At 37.6% G+C, this 21,659-nt stretch overlaps 1 protein-coding gene across 1 annotated transcript in view; it reads right to left on the bottom strand.

Moving 5' to 3' along the window:
• The window catches only part of PKHD1 (PKHD1 ciliary IPT domain containing fibrocystin/polyductin), a 467,968-nt gene that overhangs the window by 248,161 nt on the left and 198,148 nt on the right, over positions 1–21,659 (bottom strand). The window contains 5 exon segments of the mRNA XM_010364246.2: positions 3,685–3,931; positions 6,327–6,462; positions 13,056–13,190; positions 15,790–15,895; positions 17,053–17,165. Of these exon segments, the coding sequence (XP_010362548.2) occupies positions 3,685–3,931; positions 6,327–6,462; positions 13,056–13,190; positions 15,790–15,895; positions 17,053–17,165 (737 nt within the window).

Below are 21,659 nucleotides of genomic sequence, written 5' to 3'. Positions count from 1 at the left end.
AGATCGCGCCACTGCACTCCAGCCTGGGCAACAGAGCGAAACTCCGTCTCAAAAAAAAAAAAAAAAAAAGGAAAAAAAAAATGTCAGACTTTCCTTGGAAAGCACTGAGAATTCTTTAAAAGTTTCAAGCAAGCGAATGGATGGCAAGATCAGATCTGCATTTACAAAGTTCAGAGATTGAAACACCGAAAAATGGCAAGCTAGGCGGCTGTTGCAGTTCTACAGGTGAAAAGTAATGGTAGCCCAGACTGGAGAAGGATTTGGGGAAGGAGAGAAGTAGAAAGACTCAAGAGCGATTTCTTAAGGAGAGAAAATTGAGCTGATAGGTGATTAATGTGGGAAATAAAGTACAAGGATGAGTCAAGGTGACTCCATGTTTCAGGTTTAGACCAGCATTTGCCTCAGTGGGATTCTGAGCACCCAGAGAGAAACAGGTCTATAGAAAAAAAATCATAAATCCCATTTTGGCAAGTTGAGTTTTAAAGCAGCCACACTAAAAAGCTCAAAATAAACAAGTTAAACTAATTTTAGTAATATATTTAGCCCAATCTATCCCAAATATTATTTCAAAATGATCAATATAGAGAAATTATTGAGATATTTTACATTTTTTTCATATTAAATCTTCACTAAATGGTGGGTAATTCACTCTTATGGCACAACACAATTTGGACTAGGGGAGATCTAAAAAGAGCACACAAAATCCTATTGATAATATTGTCCTTGTTTCGTGTAATTATTTCTATACAGAAAAAAAATTTGTTTACCTAAGGTTTGGGATAGATAAATCCAAGAACTATGTGGGGCATTTTATAATTATGGGACCCTGGAGAAAAACTGTCACTGGCATGTATGTCTGATATGAGGTCCTGACTTACACTGGCAGAACTAACACCACCCCTGTCTCACCAGGAACACTGAGGTTCATAGGGGGAAGTTGTAAGAAACAGAAGCTGGGAAAGGAACGCTATCCAGAATACCTGCGGGTTCTACAGAAAGCATGTTTTTAGAGCTGACGAGAGGGAAAACAATATAAGCAGCACTCATGCAGATCAAGCATACTGTCATTTTAACAAAAGATAAACTAGACTCTGCCTTGTAGAGACTGGCAGTTTTTTCTTCACCCAAATATTAAATGGTGGGGCCAACTTCAAATATTTAAGTTCTTCTGTCAGCCCGGCTGTTGGCTTTGAGTCATAGGAATCAATAAAGCAGGAAGTGCCACAAAGGTAAGCACCGTCAGATTTAAGGCAGTGAGTGAGGGACAGGAATAGAAGTTTGCCAATGTCAAACAAATAACTTGTAGTGAAAATGGGCCAGAGAGGGGGCCTACCAAGGAAACACTCACACTCCAAGAGCTTGGTTCTTAGCTAAGCAGGAAGAGGATGTCTTGTTTATGTAGCTATGTAAAGCCTCACTCCCTGCCCTCTCCGGACCTCTTACTGAGGGAGGGAGGTAAGGGTTGAAAATGAAGACAGCAGGGTGCTTATGCCATATTAGATCTCCATCAACATGCGACCCCAAAAGATCATGACTGTGGGAGCTTTGTAAATCAACCCGGGGTGCTTGCCCCGGGGCAAATAGCACAACAAATTAATCCTTTCTCCATGAAATGCAGCAAAGTTTGTATCTATGCTGAATTCAAATTGCTCATTAGCTCTGACATGTTCCTAATGAGGTTATAATGCTTTGGGACAAAGATCAAGTCACTGAACACAAACAGCTAGGGATAGAATCATAGAAAGATAAAATTAGAAGGACCTTAGAGGAGTGTCTCTCAGACTTTAGTACGAATCACCTGGGTGTTGTAATTCAGGACATCTGGGGCCCAGTCTGAGATTCTGCATTTCTAAAAAAATCCCTGGTGCTGCTGCTCCTGCTGGTCCATGGACAACACTTTGAGCAACAAGGCATTAGAGATCATTTAATTCAGTTGCCTCTCCTAGAAGTGAGAGCATCAGGGCCAAGAGACTTATAACTGGAAGCATGCTGAGACGTCCAGGTGGCTAATTAGGGTCAGTTGGGTATTTGTCCATAGACCTGTGAGTCAACCTGAAACTCTTAAATAGAATCTAAGGTGTAGAGTGACCAATCAGGCTAGCTGACTGAGGAAGTTTCCGGAACATGGAATTTTCCTTTTTAAAAGAAGAAGAAATCCAGGAAAACCAGGATACATTTTTCACCCTGCTAGACCCTTTTGAATCTACTTAGAATACAGCATCAGGATTATATTTTTCTTGACCTTGTCTGTTCCCAAGTGGTGGGATCATGACCTGCCACCAAGTCAAGCACCTTAATATCCTGTCCCAAAGATCTCAAAGAGCAAATGCTCAAACAACTTTGAGGCTCTACAGAGCCTTCTAACATCACAGTGACAAGTGCCTCTCGAAGAGACAGCCTACCAGTAGATCTCAAAGTAAAGCATAATAAAGGACTATCAAGAACACACAGAAATAAATATTATATAAGCATATAATGTTCCTTTTAAGTACACAAATCTGTTTTCCTCATTTGATAAAATGCATGTAAGAAATAAATCACTAATTTTTATAACTCTCAAAACACTGATTTAAAACATCCTTGATAAAAACACTAAAATAATAAAAATTAGGCTGCATCCTTGAGAATGAAGAAAAAGTCATGCTCTGCACAATCAAAATGGTTAGAAATAAAAATAAATCCCCCATATTATTATTTTACTCACTGGAACTGGGCTCATTAACGTTAGGTAGAATAATGAATGTCTAGAAAGCAAAAATGAAAAATTTCCAGACTATTCAATGCTAGCAGTGCATTGCTAAGGTTTCCCAAACAGAATGCCAAAGTACTGATTCCATATGCATTCAAAATACAGAGTTAGTGCAATCCTAACCACAATGATTCTCACTCCCTGGAGTTTACTTGTTCAAGTAAGAGGCCAATGTGGTCTGACTGAATTACTTGACTTAATATTCATGGAGTTAGGACACTTAAGACAAAGGAAGAAAATAAGTGTGGCTAAATATATACAATGCATTTGAAATAAGTAAAAGACAGAACCCTAGACACTCAGCAATCATTACCTGGAAATTAAAGAGGGCAGGAGCAATCCTATTATGCATTATAAACAGCCCTGCTGCTGACTTAATGGTAGTTTGAGTAGCATAACCAAGGAGTCCCTGCTCCAATATTAATAGGAAATGTATTGTAGGAATCCAATAGTTCATGAAATTAACAAGGAAAATGAACTGGAGTGAAGCAACTTTGCAAGTAATAGGAGGCATCAGCAATTGCTTCCCCGGAGCATATTGAACACTTAAAAAGAGCTTGGGAAGAGCACATGTATATAAATGAGAATGGACATTATTAGAATTTTTTAATAATACTTTTAATTTAAATATGTTTCAAACTCTCTGTTGGTTGTAAGTCTTTTAAAGAAGAAGTTATTAGCCCAAAATGTCAATAAGAGGTCACAAGCTATGAGATTTGGCCCAAAGATATTTGCAAATTAGCTGCCATTTGAGTCAACTTAAAACTACCATACACTCACCACTAGGCAGCTATCAAAATTATTCCCATTTCACTTCTGTAGAGCTAAATACTTCAAATAATCTAGAAAACAATTTCCCTTCTATAAGTCTCAACAGCCAGAATAACAGATGCACGCTCATCAGCAAGCTAAAAAGTATAGTTAATTCCACTTACAAACCAATCGACATACGATGAAAAAGAACACCTCCTCCACAGGCACTGCCATGGACAACCCGACCAAAGCTTGCATTGACCAAACAAGAAGCTGAAAGGGTTTCCATAGAAGCAAGAATGTGACTTCTGTTTTTCCCAGACAGAGATCCATCCAAGTCTTCCAAAATTGCTGCATGAGGAAATGGAAATGCCACTAAGTTTGAAGAGTTTACAAACTTCAACTGGCTGGTCTTCACAGTAAATCCACCTACAAATTTGAAGACAGAAAGATTATTACACAATGGCACAAATAGCAACTAAATTCACTGGAGTAATGGTCTTAGGATTTAAATTGCATATTTATCCAGTTTTACAATTCACCTAATCATGCAAGAAAAAAAGTGTTTTCTGTAGTTGTCTTACAGTGAGTGTTTACTGTCTTCCAACCTCTGGTATGTGCTAGAGATACTAAGAGGTATAAGTGCAGCATTGGCCCTACCTTCATGCAGTCTATAGTCCACACTGTAGAACAGTGATTTTTCTATCAGGGTTGATTTTACCTTCCAAGAGACATATGACACTATTTTCAATCATTTTTGGCTGTCACAAGTGGGGAGTTGGCAGTACTACTGGCAGCTAGTAGGTAGAAACCAGAGATGCTGCTAAATATCCTACAATGCACAGGACATTCCCCGCAACAAAGGATTATCTCACCCAAGATGTCAATAGTGCCAAGGTTAAGAAACTCTTGTCTAGTGGGAAATAGAAACAGAAAACATTAATCTATTAATTACTTAGCACTAAAGATGCTATGGTTTAGTCTTCCAATCTTTCAGCTTTCATTCCTCTATGGTGAGTCTAACCCCTCCAATACCTCTTACTATGAGGTTTATACTTTAAACATTTACTTTCAAAAGCAAACTCAATTAATCACTTGGGCAAATAGTATTAGTAATACACTTTCTAAGTATTAGCTGTAGGGCCATACTTCTTGGCAGTCTTTCTCCAACACCACTGCCATGTGACTCATTGGTACTATCAGTCCAATTGCCTAGAAGGAAAGCATGGCAGTGATCTTCTAATTCACACACCCATGTCATTAAAAAATGAAAACTGAGTACACATCTCCCAGTACATATACTACCATACCATAATGTATTATGTACATTATAAAATATACAAAAAAGAAAATAAAATGAAAAAGATACAAATAGAGGCTCTAATGTTTTCATTCTGCAGCCCAATAGAGTACATGCAGTGAATCAATTCATGCATGAAAGGCTACACAATTGCACCTCTTGCAACTTCTGTATTTCATTTAATACCACAAACCACCTGCAGCTCTACATTTCAGTCATGTTGGACTTCTCTGTGATTTCCCAAGCACAACTGGCTTTTTGGATTCTATTTTGTGTGTGTGTGTATACTGTTCCTAGAAATTCTTCCTTGCATATACCTTCTTGCAAACTTCTCTTCACCTTCCTAAACCCTACTCAAGAATAACCTCTATGAGCTCTTGCCTGATTCCCTTCCTCAGCCCCTTCACTGACTTTGTTGGGTCCTCTATTACTGCGTTCATCATACTTTCTTACAACGATGGGCTTGGACATTTATTTTAGTGCCTAGATCAAGAGTTCCTGGAGGACAGAAACTATGTGTTTTTTATATTTGCACCCACTAGGTCCTTAAGCAGAGCCTGAAATAGACAGTATTGAAGCAAATGAAGAGAGGAGTTAGCCAATATTATTCAGTGAAAAGGGATTTGAGTTCATAGGAGTAGTGTGATTTTTTTTTCACTGTCTCATGAATGATATGAAATAGTCAAGATATTAAAGAATTGAAGAATTGTGATTGCAAGCACTTGTTATGAGGCATTTTTATTTCTATTATTATTTCTACAATCCTAAACTCAGATGCCACCCAAATAAAAACAATCTTTCATTCTGCCTACATAGGAAAAAAAAAAGTGGAGACTTGTTGATTATTCATTTAATTAAAAAAACAAACAATTACCTAAATTGGTGATTCAAACCACAAGAGCATATTTAGTTGAATTACTTGGTTTGGCTGTTTACAATGATCAAATCAACTAGATTACTCTCTACCTCTTTCACCTTGGCCCATGAGTCCTCCAAGTTATTTCTTACCACCTCTGAGATGTGGTTAAAAAGTGGGCAAGAACTCCTATGGTTCCTTTGTGCATACATCAAGTCCTGGACTTTTGAAAACATTAAGCACCTGAACTTTGGCTCTTTTGAGGAAAGGTTGTATGCGTGTTAGTTTACACCCAGTTATCTACCCATCTAACTCCATTCATTCATTTAATCAATAAACTGCCTGTCTACTAGGCATCTGGCTTTGTGCTAGGTACTAATAATTAAAACTCTGAGCAAGAAAGACATGATCTCTGCCTAGGCCAGCAGAGACATAGGACCATAATGATAGAACGTGATAGGCACCGTAATAGGAGGAGGACAGGGAGCTGCAGAAGCTGCACTGAGAGAACCTCCAGGATATCTTTTAGGAAATTTAAGCAACAGTTTCTACTGATGCAATCTTATAACTGAAATAGATAATGATTCACAAAATATGTGCCACTATTTATAATACTGACTTGAATATTGGCCTTATTTATCATCTGTTCTGTCTCTTCAAATAATTACCTTGTCCTCTGGAACAGTCTGAACAGGTTCTAATGGCCACACAGTTGATGAGATCAAAATTAACAAAGGTTGTGTTAGACACCATCAGTTCCCATCTTTTAGGAGTTTTAATCCCAGATGACATACACAGACTTCCCTGTGATTTAAAAGAAAAAAAGATGAAAGCAAAATAAGAAAACTGGACACATGAATACAATTCATAATGCATGAATAAAAACAAAGATAAAAAAGCGAGCTATCGACTAAGAGAAAATATTTGCCAATCACACATATGACAAATGACCTATATCCAGAATATAGAAAGAACTCTCAGATTTCAACAGTAAGAAAACAGACAATGCAATTCAAAAATTAGGGGAAAAAACCTTCAAAAGATAACTCAGAAAAGAAAATATACAGATAGTAAACAAGCACAGGAAAAAAATGTTCAATATCATTATTCACTAGGGAAACACAAATTAAGATCACACTAAAATATACTACGCACCTATTAGAATGGATAAATAAAAATACAGTGACACTAGTAAGTGCTGATGAGGATGAGAAATAATTAAAACTCTCCTATGTTTCTAGTGGAATGCAAAATGAGACAGCCACTGTGGAAAAGTTTGGCAGTTTCTTATAAAGTTAAATATGCCCTTATATGACCTAGCAATTCAACTCCTAGGTATTTACCTTGGAGAAATGAAAACTTACATTTATATAAAAACCTGACACAAATGTCCTTAACAGTTCCATTTATAATCACCGAATCTGGAAACAAGTCAAATGCACCTCAATAAATGAATGGATAAACAAACTGCATTACATCTATCTAATGGAATACAATTCATCAATAATAAGGAATATAATATTGATACAAGCAACAAGTTAGATGAATCCCAATGGCATTCAGGAGTGAAGGAAGCCAGTCTCAAAAGGTTACATACTCTATGACTCCATTTATATGACTGTTGAAAACGCAAAACTATAGTGACAGAGAATACATTAGTGATCGCCAGTGGTTTAAAGTAAGAGGAGCCTGTGGCTACAAAGATGGAGCAAGGAACTGGAATGGATGCACCTGTTCTGTGTCTTGATTGTGGTGATGGTAGTTACACAAATGTGTACATGTGTTAAAGCTCATAGAATTGTACATCAAAAAGTCAGTTTTGCTGTATATTAATATATTTTAAAAACTTTAACAAAAAGTCTGAAAAGAAAGAAACAGTAAGTGTTTTCATGAATTTCCACAAAATCTCTTTGACAAACACTATGCAATCAAGTTGCTAGTGCCTCACTGTTCCATTGTTAAAAATAGTCTTACATTTGAGGATTACCAGAATTTTTTTCAATAGCTCCTAACATGAAAAATGATGAAACAATAAACAAATAGCAGAAAAGAAACCCAGTGGACACAAAGCTAGTCTAGAAATCAGAAGAAAACAAAAACTATAATTAATGGCCTCGGAGAAATAAGTATATTATATCCTTGAAACAAAGAGAAGCCTAAAATATTATTTTTAGAAAAAAAAAATAGGAGAGTAGAAAAAGGAAATTAAATATCATAGAAAGTAGAACAAAAAGACAAAGAGATGGAAAATTAGTAAGAACATTAAGACGAGAAAAACATTCCAGGAGACCCAATATTTAAATAATCATAGTTTTAAGGAAAAGAAGAAAATATAGGGGAAAGAATTATCAAAGAAATAATTAAAGAAAACTGTCTAGAAGGAAAGAATATAATTTTCCAGACTGAAAAGTCCCACTCAGTATCTAGTACAATGTTTAGAAAAAGAGCCACAGCAAAGTGCATCGTATTGAAATTGCAAAACACCAGGGACAAGGACAAGTTCCTATGAGCTTTCAGAGAGAAAAAAATAAAAGGTTACATATAAAAACCCTGGAATCTGAGTATCTTTTTTTTTTTTTTTTTTTGAGACAGAGTCTCACTGTGTTGCCCTGTCTGGAGTGCAGTGGCGTGATTTTGGCCCACTGCAACCTCCGCTTTCCGGGTTGAAGTGATTCTCCTACTTCAGCCTCCTGAGTACCTGGGACTACAGGCACATGCCACCATATCTGGCTAATTTTTGTACTTTTAGTAGAGACAGGGTTTCGCCCTGTTGGCCAGGCTGGTCTTGAACTCCTGACCTCAGGTGATCCTCACACCTCGGCCTCCCAAACTGTTGGGATTACAGGTGTGAGCTGCTGCATCCTGCCCTAAATCTGAGTGTCTTAAAACTATTCAACCTCAAAAGCAGAAGGAGCTACAAGATGATGGAATATTGCCTTCAAAATTTCAGTGCAAAATGAACTTCAACCTCGTATCCCATAACCAACAATCTGCTAATCTGCTAATAAAGGTAATAAAGCGGTCTCCATATATAGCTCAGAACTTTACCTTCCATTGTTTCCTTTTTTTTTTTTTTTTCTTTTCCGGAAAGTTACCTTAGGCTATGTTCAAACTGAGGAATTAAGTCAGAAAGGAGGAAGATGTACAAATCAGAAACAAGAGCTCCAATACTAGAGAGACATGAAGGAAATCTCCAGGATAATGTTCTAGGGAGATTCCAAGATGGAGCTTTGAAACCCTTCTTATACATTGCTGGTGCAAGCATAAACACTCTGGATTGTTGCTTGGCATTATCCACTAAAGGTACACGATGACGCAGCAATTTTACAACTTGGCTTATATTCAACAGAAATGCATGTACATGAAGACCAGAAGGCATATAGAATAATGCTTATAGCATCATTATTTGTAAATAACCAAATTTACAAATGATGAAAACAATCAAATGTCCATTAATAGCTATATGCTTTAAAAAAATTGAGGTTGAGTCATAAAGTGGAATACTACCCAATGATTGGAAGAAGAAATACTGGTAACACAGAGAAACATGAATGAATCTCACAGATATAATGTTGTGCCAAAGAAGCCAGGTGCAATAGAGTTACATGCTTTATGATTCCATTTACACAAAGTTCAAAACTAGGAGAAATTAATCTATATGGATAGAAGGCTGAATAATGCTTGCCCTTTGGCTAGGGAGTGTGGAGTGGGGTTGAATGGCGGGACATGAAGAGGCTTTAGAGGAGCTGATAACGTTCATTCCTTTATTATTAGTTTTTATTTTTTAGAGGCAAGATCTTTCTCTGGCAAAGTTCTATTTCTTGTTCTCAGTTGTATACATATACACGGTTGGTTTGCTTTGTAAAAATCCACTGAGCTATTCCCCTGTGATTTGTGTACGTTTCTCCATAAATGTTGTATTTCCATGAAACATTGACCTTAAAAAGTAGGACAAATACTAGAGAAAGGTAACATATAAGAGGAAAGGGTAAGGAAAGAAGCTAAAGGAGTTTAATGTCCTTGTATTGCTTATGTAAAGTTTAACAGTGCTGATGTAATTTAGACTTTGTTAAGACAAGCAGGCACATTAAAAACTTAAGGCCAACAGCTAAAATAATCATAACAGAATGGATAACTTTCAAATGAGTAAATATAAAAAGATGATATGCAAGACAAATCAAAATAGAAAAGAAGAAAAAAACAGAAACCAAAAATGGATTGCAAACTGAAAGCACAAAATAAGATGGTAGAAATAAATGCAAATATATGGGAGACATCAGCATGTGGAAGGTAATTGAAACCACTAGAGAAAATGAGATTTCTCCCAGGGAGAGCTAGTATATTGAGAAGAAAAGGGGCCCTACAACAGAATTTAGGGAAACAAAAAGATGAAAGGTCTAAATTGAAGAAGACAAATCCACAAGTGAAAATGGGAAATCACCCCTAGAGAAATAGGAGGAAGAATGAAGCAACTCCATCAGCATCTGTCTGAATAAGATATTTTTTAAAGTAGCATCATCTGCTCAAATTAATTACAATAACAACAAAGACAGCCATCCTACAGATACTTTGATAAGTAGGGTGACTGTCATTTAAATTAAAATTAGACTTTTTTTTAGTGTGAAAGGGTATGTTAATTAGACAGAATGCTGGGACGATAGGTATAAACAAACTACCCACCCAAACTAGGATATACCGTCATGCTATAGCACATCTCTTTCTTGTATATTTAAGCTATTCTTACTGAAAATTATTCTATTCATCTCAATACAAAGGTAACATTGACTGTGAGAGTACCAATACATATACAGGTATGCTTAAAGGAAAAAAATTCCTTCTAATGATAAAAAGTTCTTCCAGAAAGTAATGTTTATTTTAGGATATGACTCACTGATAATTGTATGCCACCAATTATATGTGAGTGTGTTAGTGGAAAGTCTAACAATGGACAGGCCAAATTCTTTAAAAGTCTTAATTCCTGGCTAGGGGCGGTGGCTCACGCCTGTAATCCCAGCACTTTGGGAGGCCGAGGCGGGCGGATCACGAGGTCACGAGATGGAGAGCAACCTGGCTAACATGGTGAAACCCCGTCTCTACTAAAAATACAAAAAATTAGCCAGGCGTGGTGGCGGGTGCCTGTAGTCCCAGCTATTCAGAAGACTGAGGCGGAAGAATGGCGGGAACCCGGGAGGCGGAGCTTGCAGTGAGCCAAGATGGCGCCACTGCACTCCAGCCTGGGCAACACAGCGAGACTCCGTCTCAAAAAAAGGGTTAATTCCTAAAGGAATGGAAGGCACAAAAGATAGAAGCTAAAATCAGAGTCCCATAACCACAGAGGTCAGGCACCCTCTTTTCTTTTTTCTTTCTTTTTTTTTCTTTTCCTTTTTTTTTTTGAACTGACACCTGGCAACACAGTGGTTCCCAAATAAATCTGAAAAATAATGTGCTAAGTAAAGATCAATAGATGTTTTTTGCTTGTTCACTTTAATGCTAGAATTTCTCATAGCCTTTAGTATATTTTTTCAATGAATTTTATTCTGTATATTTGAGGTTTACAACATGATATTACAGGGTACACACAGGTTATAGTGAAGCAAATTAACATATTTGTCATTTCACATAGTTACTTTTCTGTGACAAGAGCAGCTAAAATCCACTTATTTAACAAAATTCCCTGACACAATACAATTTTATTATCTCTAATGCTTATGTTGTACATTACATCTCTGGACTTGTTTGAGATTTTGGGAAATAGAGGGTACGGTAAACAGCACAGCATAAATGTAATTATAATCAAAGAATTTTCTTTTTCCAGACACTATCCAAGGGCTAGCCTTTCATGAATAACACTTCAGGGAACATTGGTATGGGCACTAATAAATGTCCTTTGCCAAAGCCATTTTCCACGTGCAGTTGAAGAATATTTGACCAGGAGTGGGAGGATATCAGGGTGGTCCTAGCTCCACAATACTAGGCATGAACCTTAAACTGCCATTCAACTTTGCAAGCCTCCATTTTCCCCTAAATTCAAGAAGTTTAACCAGATCATCTCTTAGGTAATAGTTGGCTCTTTAATTATGTGGTTTTATGATTTGGATAACTAACCAGCATCTAGACATCCCCTAGAACAAAACTGTTTAACATTTTCCATCAGGGGACTCTTGTCCTGTACTTACTTAAGAGACTGAAAGCCCCTCAGCTGTACTACATTCCTAGTGAATCACACCCCAAGGGTGTGATTATTTTTGATTATCTCATGATAGGCACCCTTTTGTCATAATTTGTATCTTAATTTATGTCACTTTCCCATTAATTATGATGTCTATTTAACATCAATTAAGATACTGCAACATTAATTTACCAAGACAGTTGCTCAGTTTGCTGGGAATTTTGTTTTTAACATCTAGTCTAAGGTTATTTATGGAAAAGTTAAGAACCTCTGATGTACCGCAGCATCACAGAATCTAAATCTGGGTACCATCCTCTCTTGAAAACTACACCGTCTGAAAAGAAGAATCATCGCTCAAGGTGGTAATCCTTTTAGAGGAAAAACAAAACAAAAAAACAAAAACCCTGCCAGGTATTTGTCTCCTGAAAAGGATAGTTCAAAGGAGATTTTACTAAGAAAAGTTGAGAGTTAAATCCAAGAAAACGTAGCTCCATAAGAAAATGACTTTTAAAATCTTCACATTTTTATCTATAGCTATGAAATAAATAAATCTTCATTAGAAGTATAAGAATCAAAACTTATTTAAATTTCAATCAAATTAAGCACTCAGGAACAAACTGAAGAGAATATTCTTTCCTTGGCTCCCAAGAAATCTATGATTTTCATAATGATGTGATGACTAGTATGAATGTAGCTCTAATGAAAACAAGAACATAGAGGATCCATTATAGATCTGAAGCCTAAGAGACCAATGGCAGCCATGAACCTCCCCGAGGAACTAGTGCTTCCTACCTGGAAGTACTCTTTGCCCCGTCTGCATTCTTGTACCCTGAGAAGTCATCTAGAGTCTGATTTTTATCATGCAGAAATCCATACGTAGGCACATATTAGTGAATCACATACAAAATAATGAACTAGGCAAATCTGTTTCCATGATTTGACCTCTTTCTCTATGAGTAATAATTCTAAATTGCAAACAAAATTCTGTAAGCTACTCATGACTTTTGTGATTTATATATACTCATAACATTAAAGTCCTGTGTATATATGAGTTCTATTGTCAATATCACCACTATTACAAATAAAAAGCTCCTTTAACTTTTACCAATGAAATACAAGATTCACTAAAGAATGCTATTAAAATTGCATATCCTGGATCATCAGGAGGCCCAGCACATGTAATTTTGTTGTGATGGACAGCCTAAAACAACCACACTGAGGCACTTACCTTGTGGGCAAAATGACCAAGTAATAAGCTGTCAGTAACTGAAGTATTTGCATCACTTTCCAAGATGTCAATTCCAAAATCTCTGCATGAATAAACTTGGAAGTTTTTCAGGCGAAGATTGCTACTTCTAAAAATCTATAAAATACAGCATGTTACGGCAAAGGTCTGAGGCTTGGTTTTTCTTGCAGACTTCCTGTAGTTTTTAAAATTATTGATTAAGTATAAAGAAGCATGCTATATTGCATTAAAGCACCTTTTGTCCATCAATGTCAGTACAGGTATCCTAAAGTTGCTGTGAGGTCAGCACTAATGAGTCTCCTTTGGTAACACCTCTTTGTACTCTTCATTTTTCCTCATAATAACCAATACATTTAAAAGATCAATGTGATTTCTCCACATATCTAAAATAAACTTGGAGTGGCCAAATCACACAAAGGTAACAAAGAAATCATCACACCCAAGAACTCTAGTGCTTAACATTTTCTGCAACGTATTATATATTAACCCATATTGTCAGAAGATTGCAAATATGAAATAAGTAGCTCAGCATGACTACAGATTCACAGTTATGTACATATATGTTTATGATAACCCAAACAGGGGTCATGTAACAACAAAATTAGGTTGGTAGAGTTGTAAGCTCCCTACTTGCTATGGTTTAAGCCTGTCCCCCAAAAAGCATGTTTTGGAAACTTAATCCCTGATGTAAGTGTTAGGAGGTGTGTAGGTCATGAATGGATTAGTGCTGATTACAAAAATCTTGGGGCTGTGAGTTCTATCACTTGCTTCTTCTTTGCCTTCTTTGCCTTTCTGCTATAGATTGATGCAGCAAGAAGGTCCTCAGTAGATGCTGGCCTCTCAATCTTGGATTTCCGAGCCTCCAGAATCATGAGCTAATAAATTTGTTTATTATAATTTACCCAAATGTTGTTTTTCTGTTACAGCAGCACAAAGGGACTAAGGCACCACTGGTCTGGGAGACAGAGTTGTGCTTATGTTTATGTCTTTGACCAATTTTTTGCTAATTTTATTTATTATTAATACATAATGATCCATTTTAATTTTTGTAAGTAGTATGAGGTAGGATACAACTTAATTCTTTTGTGTGTGACTATCTAGTTGTACAAGCACCATTTGTTGAAAAGACTATATTTCCCACATTGAACTGTCTTGGCATCCTTTGTCAAAAATCATGTTTATAGATGTATGGGTTTATCTCCGGACTGTCACTTCTATTTCATTGACATATATGTCATTGTCATATATGTCTTTGGGCCCATATACCACACTGTCTTGATTATTGTTGCTTTGTAGCAAGTTTTAAAATAGGGAAGGATAAATCCTCTTACTTCATTCTTCTTTTTTGGTATAGTTCAAGGGAAGTTTACTTTTTAAATTTGCTGCTATTATGTTATTTAATTTCTGCCTTATTCTTCACTATAAAAGTGCAATTCCAAGAATATTTTTTATTATTTAAACTTTTTGATTGATCAAATTTGAGTGCACAAGGGTTCAAGCTGTAATTCTGTATTTTTTTCCTTTACAGGTTTAGCATTTCTGATTGCAGAACTTCAAAAAATGGCTTTAATAGCATCTTTTAATATTTTCATTTTACTAGATTATTCCCTCTAGAACACGGCTATTCAAGAGCAGGGAGACAGAGTTTAAGCCCCTGCAGGTATAAATTACTTCACTGCACAAGAAGGCACTCAGCAAATGTTTCCACTAGATTTGTTACCCCTACAATATTTATAGTGTTCATGGGAAGCATTTTATAAAATTAAATGAGAACAAAATACCAAATACATTTTGGACTCCACCTGTTAGCTATCCTAATTATATATTTTTGGGCTTTCTTCATCCACAATTATCTTTCTTTTGTTGGATATATGAAATAAATGTTTGACTTCCTTATTGTGACATTATTATATGTTTGTATTCTATTTCCTGGAACCTCTACAAATGTATTTCTTCATCTATATATCTTATGCTCCAGATTTCTAGGCAGAGACAAAGTGTATGTAATTTTGTCTGTATTGCATCAAATAGTGGCCCTGAATAATTTTTATACGTTGCTGTTAATGGTGAGCATGCAAAGCTTCCTTATAAGAAAATCACTGGGAAAATGAAGAGTAAATGATTGAACCTTTTCTTTTCCTTTAAGAAAAAGATAGAAAAAAATTTAGCTTATTGACTAAAGTAAGAATAGTATATTGAGCTAGAAATGTTTGTGTTCCAATGACAAACAGTGCTTTTTCTTAAGACTGGGGCATGTATTCTTCAGGATATTGGGACATCAAATGCACAACTTCTGGAGTTTAAATTCTGCACTTGGTTGTACTACTAACCAATCGTGTGACCTTTGACAAGTCCCTTCCCTTTCTTAGCCTTAATTTCTATCTCTAAGTAGGGATGGAAGGAAGGAATAGGTAACCTCTATGATCTCTCCTGATTATAAATCTCTATGATTCTGTTGTTCTCTACTAGGGTTTCCAAAAAACACACAATGGAGAAAATGACCTAACCCTGGATTAGTGACTAGGAATTTGTTTAACAGCTATTCTACAAGCACCTATGATGCATTGGTGCTTTAAAATTGTGATAGCACAGCAATGTTCCCCTTAAGAGCAAGTCATTCCCATTTAAGTAGATATGCATAATGAATTGCTATGAGAAAACAAGTGACAGTTGTAATTTAAAAAACAGCAACAATAACAACAACAACAAAACTTACCTGGGCACCACCTGCACTTTCCCAAACTGTGAAGCTCTGGAACAGGGTGGTGCCAGTGACTTTATTCCAAGGTGGTTGAAATTTAGGGTATACAAAGAGACCATACCTAAAAAGTGAAACAAACAATGAAATTAAGCCAATTTTTATGTTTCTAACTTCCTACTTTTTCTTATTGAAAAATACAAAGTAAAAGTAATGTATTAGGGAGAGTGAAGGTACGTAGAACCTGTGACCCTCCCCCTGACTGTTCTTGCCCATCCCTCAGCCCTCCCACTTTTACCCTCTGTGACCTACTCCCGAATCCCAACAAAATGCAGATTACTCCAGAGCCCAAGCCCACCAGCCTCCCAGGGGTTCTGCATATTTTTGGAAGTTTAATTGCTCTCTCTATTGAATTCTCTCTGGCCACAAAAGGTACATTCTGTCCTTCTGCCTTTTCAGGTGACTCTCTTCTCTTTACCATCAAACCATTATGAACTGGAAAATAATGCTAACACAATTATATACAAAAGCCAAGACATGGAGGCAGCCAAGATGTCCATCAATAGGTTAATGGCTGGGGAAAATGTGGTATATACTTGCAATGGAATATTATTCAGCCTTTAAAGAGAAGGAAATCCTGCCATTTGTGACAATGCAGATAAACCTGGGGGACACTGTGCTGGGTGAGGTAAGCCAGACACAGAAGAGCAATAGTACATCATATCACTTAAATGAGAAATCTAAAATATTCAAACTTATAGAAGCAGAGAGTAGAATGGTGGTTGGCAGGGGCTGGGAGGAGGGGAAAATGGGAAGTATTAGTCAAAGGGTACAAAGTTTCAACTAGGCAAAATGAATAAGTCCTAGAGATATACTGTACAGCAAAATGCCAAAGCATACAATACAGCAAAATTAACAATACTGTATTCTATATTTAAAATTTTGCTAAGAGGTCAGATTTTGTGTCAAATGTTCTTACAGTAATAATAGTAATTCAAATAAAGAGGGCTGGAGGAAAGAGGTGATAGATATGTTTGCATAGATGGTGATGATGGTTTCAGGGGTGTATACTTATCTCCAAACTCATCAAGTTGTATACATTAAATATGAACAGCTTTTTGTGTGTCAATTATACCTCAAAAAAGCGGTTTCAGAAAATACACAGGAACATCACCAAATCTTGAACAAATGCCAAAAGTGCTCTCATTGTGAGCATTCTACAGAAAAATGTGAAATCATAAGACTTACAGCCAAAATATAGATGAATTTCCCCAAAGTTACCTGGCACAAGAATGTGCAATGTTCTGAGTGAAGGAAAGAAGTGGAGCTTGTGATGTTTGGTTGGTCACAAGATGGAAAAAGTAGCCATAGCCAGCACCACACACTCTGTTCCCCTACAGAAATTAGGGAGAGTTAAAAAATAGTTACCCCATGTATGATAAGGTTGCTGGAAAGAAAGACTCTTGTTTATACTCATCCCACTTTTATATTCACTTTCTGCCAAAGTACATTAAAACTCTATTATAGACTCATTTACTGTTTTTTTCCTTTTGGGAACAAAAATATTGATATGGTTTGGATCTGTCCCCCTGCCCATATTTCATGTTGAATTGCAATCCTCAGTATTGGAGGTAGGGCCTGGTGGGAGGTGATTGGATCATGGGGTCAGTTTCTCGTGAATGGTTTAGCACTGTCCCCCTTGGTACTGTTCTCACCGCAGTGAGTTCTCATGAGATCTGGTAGTTTAGAAGTGTACAGCACCTTGTGACCCCCACCTTGTCTTGCTTCTGTTCCTGCCATGTAAGGTGCCTGCTCCTGCTTTGCCTTCTGCTGTGAGTAAAGGCTCCCTGAGACCTGAGACCTCCCCTGAAATTGATGCTTCCATGTTTCCTGTATAGCCTGCAGAACCATGAGCCAATTAAATCTCTTTTCTTTATAAGTTACCCAGCCTCAGGTATTTCTTTATAGCAATGCGAGAATGAACTAATAAAAATATTGTCATTCTTCTTCCTTCAGCCAGCTCAACTAGACTGCAGTTTGCCCATCTTAATAACTGGTTTCTCATGTTCAAGCCTCCTTCTATGTTCCCACAGTGAGTTTACTTATGACATCTAAGATTCTACTCTTTGGTGAATGGAAGAGTATATGGTAGCTCTCCAAGGCAAAGGTGTACCTTGAAGTCAAGCCCACACAATGTGTTCTCTCTGGATCTTTGAACAAATCAATGATTTGTCTATGAGCTGAAGGCCGCATGATTTGACCAGTCATGACTTAGTTCCAAGACAAAGTGACTGATTTCAAATAAAGCTCTAATCTCTTCGAAGTGCTCTTGTCCTGAATAGACTATTAATTCACCTTGATATTTCTTTATAGGTCTTACTATCTAAATAATTTTATGTATTTTATGTGTTCATATAAAATCTGACTTCCATATGAGTTTGGGGATCTAATTCTGATCAAAATGAACACAATGAGGTTATCTTTATAAATTCAATGAAGTACCTACAATATGTTCATCCCTATGCAATATAGTCTTAAGACAGAGTAAAAAACTAACTTCCTAAAGGTTTAAGACTGCATACAGATTTTTTTTTTTTTTTTTTTTTTGGCCTACCCAATGTTCACATTTTTTGTTTCCAACATGTTCAAACCAAGAGACTTAATAAAAAATTCAGACTTTCAGCTTTTCTGAGCCCAAATTCCTGTGAGGTAGCTACGGGTCAGCTGAAGATAAGAAGGGCCTGCCTTCTTGGACTATGGATCATTTTTCCACAGTCCTCACCCTTCGTGTTTCACTCATTTATGATGCCTGCCTAGTCTCTGCAGTATTTGAATTTGCAACCTCAACTATAGGCAACATAGTAAATAACATGTTGGCTATTCTATGAAAGTTTCTATTTCTGCTTTCCTGAATCACATCTGAGTTCTCTTAGTATCACACTCTCACATCTCAAGGATCCCAAGCCTTCTCTTTACCATTAAGGAGAAAGAACTCTGAGAAAAATCAGGGGCCCTATTAGGCTGCTGCACTGCAGTGATGCTATTAGTGGGAGGAACAAAGGGCCAATCGATCAAGCCATGAGACTACTTCCTATGTGCCCACATGCATCTGACCTCTCTCAGCCTGAGTGGCTGTCCAAAGCCAAGATGCCCATGTCTGCCTGGAGAACAGAAGTTAAGGAACAGGCTGCTGAGGCGTAAGCCCTGTGCTACATGGATGAAGGGAGTCTCCAATGCTCCCACATGATTCATCCCTGATCACCTGGGGGTTTTTCATGGCCTGGCTGGTGGGAGACAAGGAATGCCTGGATCGTCCTCCTTGAAAGTCACTCAATCCCGGGAACACAAATTATGGGGCTTGGAGATCTCATCCTGAACACTGGCAGCAGGGTCACAGTAAAGAGAATGAGGAGTCATAAGGACTGTGACACTGTGCCACTCAACAAGACATTAAATGCCTTTCTTTAAAAAACAATACTTCAGTGCAGCCCTCTATGCAGGGCTCAGTGGGGACTATGCTGTGAGCATCGCCTTGGAACAGTTTCTTAAACTTGAGTGTGCAGCCTGGTAGAGTTGTCATATTTAGCAAATAAAAACACAGAGTGCCCAGTGAAATTTAAACTTCAGGTAAAAAATAAAATATTTTGATATAAGTGTGTCCCAAACACCATCTGAAATTTAAATTTGACCAGATATGCTGTATTTTATCCAGCAGCCTTTACCTGGGGGTGTACTAGCCAAAGATTTTCAGATATTCTGATTTAGTAGGGGGGTGATGAGGAAGGGATGAGGGACAGTATTCTGTACTCTTGGGCATCATAGGGTGCTCCGATAGGTCTGCTGCAGGTGATATTTTGACCCCATTTTGAGAACTGCCTCTCTACAGGTGATTGAGAGAGTAACGCTAAGGGTTACTAACATTCCTAGGAGACATTAAAAGAGGAGAGAAACACTAGAAAAACCATTTCCTGGTGAAGCTTTTGGCCATGAGTTGCTTTGGGAACCCACTGCAAATGGAAGCCATTGCTGAAAACTGAAGGAGGATAGAGACCTAGAAATCAGGGGGAGAATCCATTGCTAGGTACCCAGCAAAAGCATTGCCCAGCTCAGTGCAAGTTATACTTATGTTGGATTTTTTTCTTTTCCTTAGAAGTATTTATTTTTTGAAGTTATGATGGAATAGAATAATAACACTCACAGCAAAAATCTACAGAGAAGGCACTACACTCCAGGTACTGGATTTTAGAGTCTCATTTATTTTTATGAAAGTTTTGTGAGTTTTGTATTATTATTACAGTTTCATAGCAAAGAAACTGAAGCTCAGAGATGTTGAGTAACTTTCCCAAAGTCACAGAGCAAATAGTTGTCAGAGCCAGCTCCATCCAAGTCCAAGCCTGGAAAAGTTAGAGACTAGAGTAGAGAAATGAAGGTAGGACCCAAAGGCAGGATGCCCAATAATAGGAGGCAAGTGAAGAAACATGAACAAGAGAGTACAAGGCAAAGTCTTGTCACCAGGTCACGGGCAGAACAGGGATTTGCTGTGGCCTCCCCAATAGTGGAGACAACATATTGAACAACATCCTTTGCAGAAGTCAGTGTATCATGGACATTCAAGCAAGGGAAATTCCAGACAGAAATTAACTGTCCAAGTAAGCCAGCTCCTAGAGGTGTGCACCTATAGTCACCAGAAAAAAAAAGTGAATTAATCCTTAAGGCACCGGGGGTAGTGTTTGATTCCTCCAAATCTGGAGAGCATTTTGCAGGCCAGATTTAACTAAAGAGTTGCTCTTTCCACACCCTAAATCCAGAGACTGTAAAATCCTTCTCATTCTCACCACGCGGGGAAAAAAGCATGCACAGCTTAGAGTGCACAGAGAGATACATGGGTAGGGGTGTGGGACATTTCCCAAGAGTAGGAAGAAGACATGACATTTTGAAGAGTACGTTTAAGGAGGACGAGGGTTCTGAAATTTCAGCATTATGGAGATCAAGTGTTATTAAGGCTCAGACATGTTGATGAGGACTGGCTTCTGACACAGGAATTTTGAGCAATGACAGATGAAAAGACTGAGATTATCTGCAGTTGTCATCTACTATCAGTGCAGACAATAGGGCTATGGACTGGATGCAGACAAGGGTTAGAATTTAATGAGGAAGTTCTGACCTATCCAAGGACAGGGTCTTGCACTAGCCTTTCACACAGCTCGGGAAGTGTTACTACATTTTCAGCAAGGATGGATTGAGAGTGAAGACTCCATACCCTTTTACTTGTAGCTATTCTATGTTTATCTTTAGACTAAGTAAACTCCTTTCATCCTATGGCTTCAGTCATTCTAGACTAATATTTTTATTGACTTTAATTTCCAAATGAAAGGACTTTGGGTGGTTTTTTTTTCCTTTTTTCTTTTCTCTTTTTTATTTTTTATTTTTTTGAGATGGAGTTTCACTCTTGTTGCCCAGGCTGGAGTGCAATGGCACGATCTTGGCTCACCACAACCTCCGCCTCCCAGGTTCAAGTGATTTTCCTGCCTCAGCCTTCTGAGTAGCTGGGATTACAGGCATGCACCATCATGCCCGGCTAATTTTATATTTTCAGTAGAGATGGGGTTTCTCCATGTTGGTCAAGCTGTTTTTAAACTCCCGACCTCTGGTGATCCACCCACCTTGACCTCCCAAAGTGCTGGGATTATAGGCATGAGCCACCATGCCCGGCCAACTTTAGGTATTATTAAGGGTAACTCTCTGAACCTGGATGATCCACTGGCAGTGATAATATAGCAGCACCCCCAACAGGAGAAGAATTTAAAGACCCTGTTCCTTCCTGAATGTACCACATGTTCCAGAAGGAAAACACACACACACACACACACACACACACACACACATTC

Source organism: Rhinopithecus roxellana, chromosome 4, assembly GCF_007565055.1.
Source record: "Rhinopithecus roxellana isolate Shanxi Qingling chromosome 4, ASM756505v1, whole genome shotgun sequence".
Classification (NCBI taxonomy): domain Eukaryota; kingdom Metazoa; phylum Chordata; class Mammalia; order Primates; family Cercopithecidae; genus Rhinopithecus; species Rhinopithecus roxellana.
Note: the sequence above shows the minus strand (reverse complement) of the source record. Positions and strands in the feature narration are given on the sequence as shown.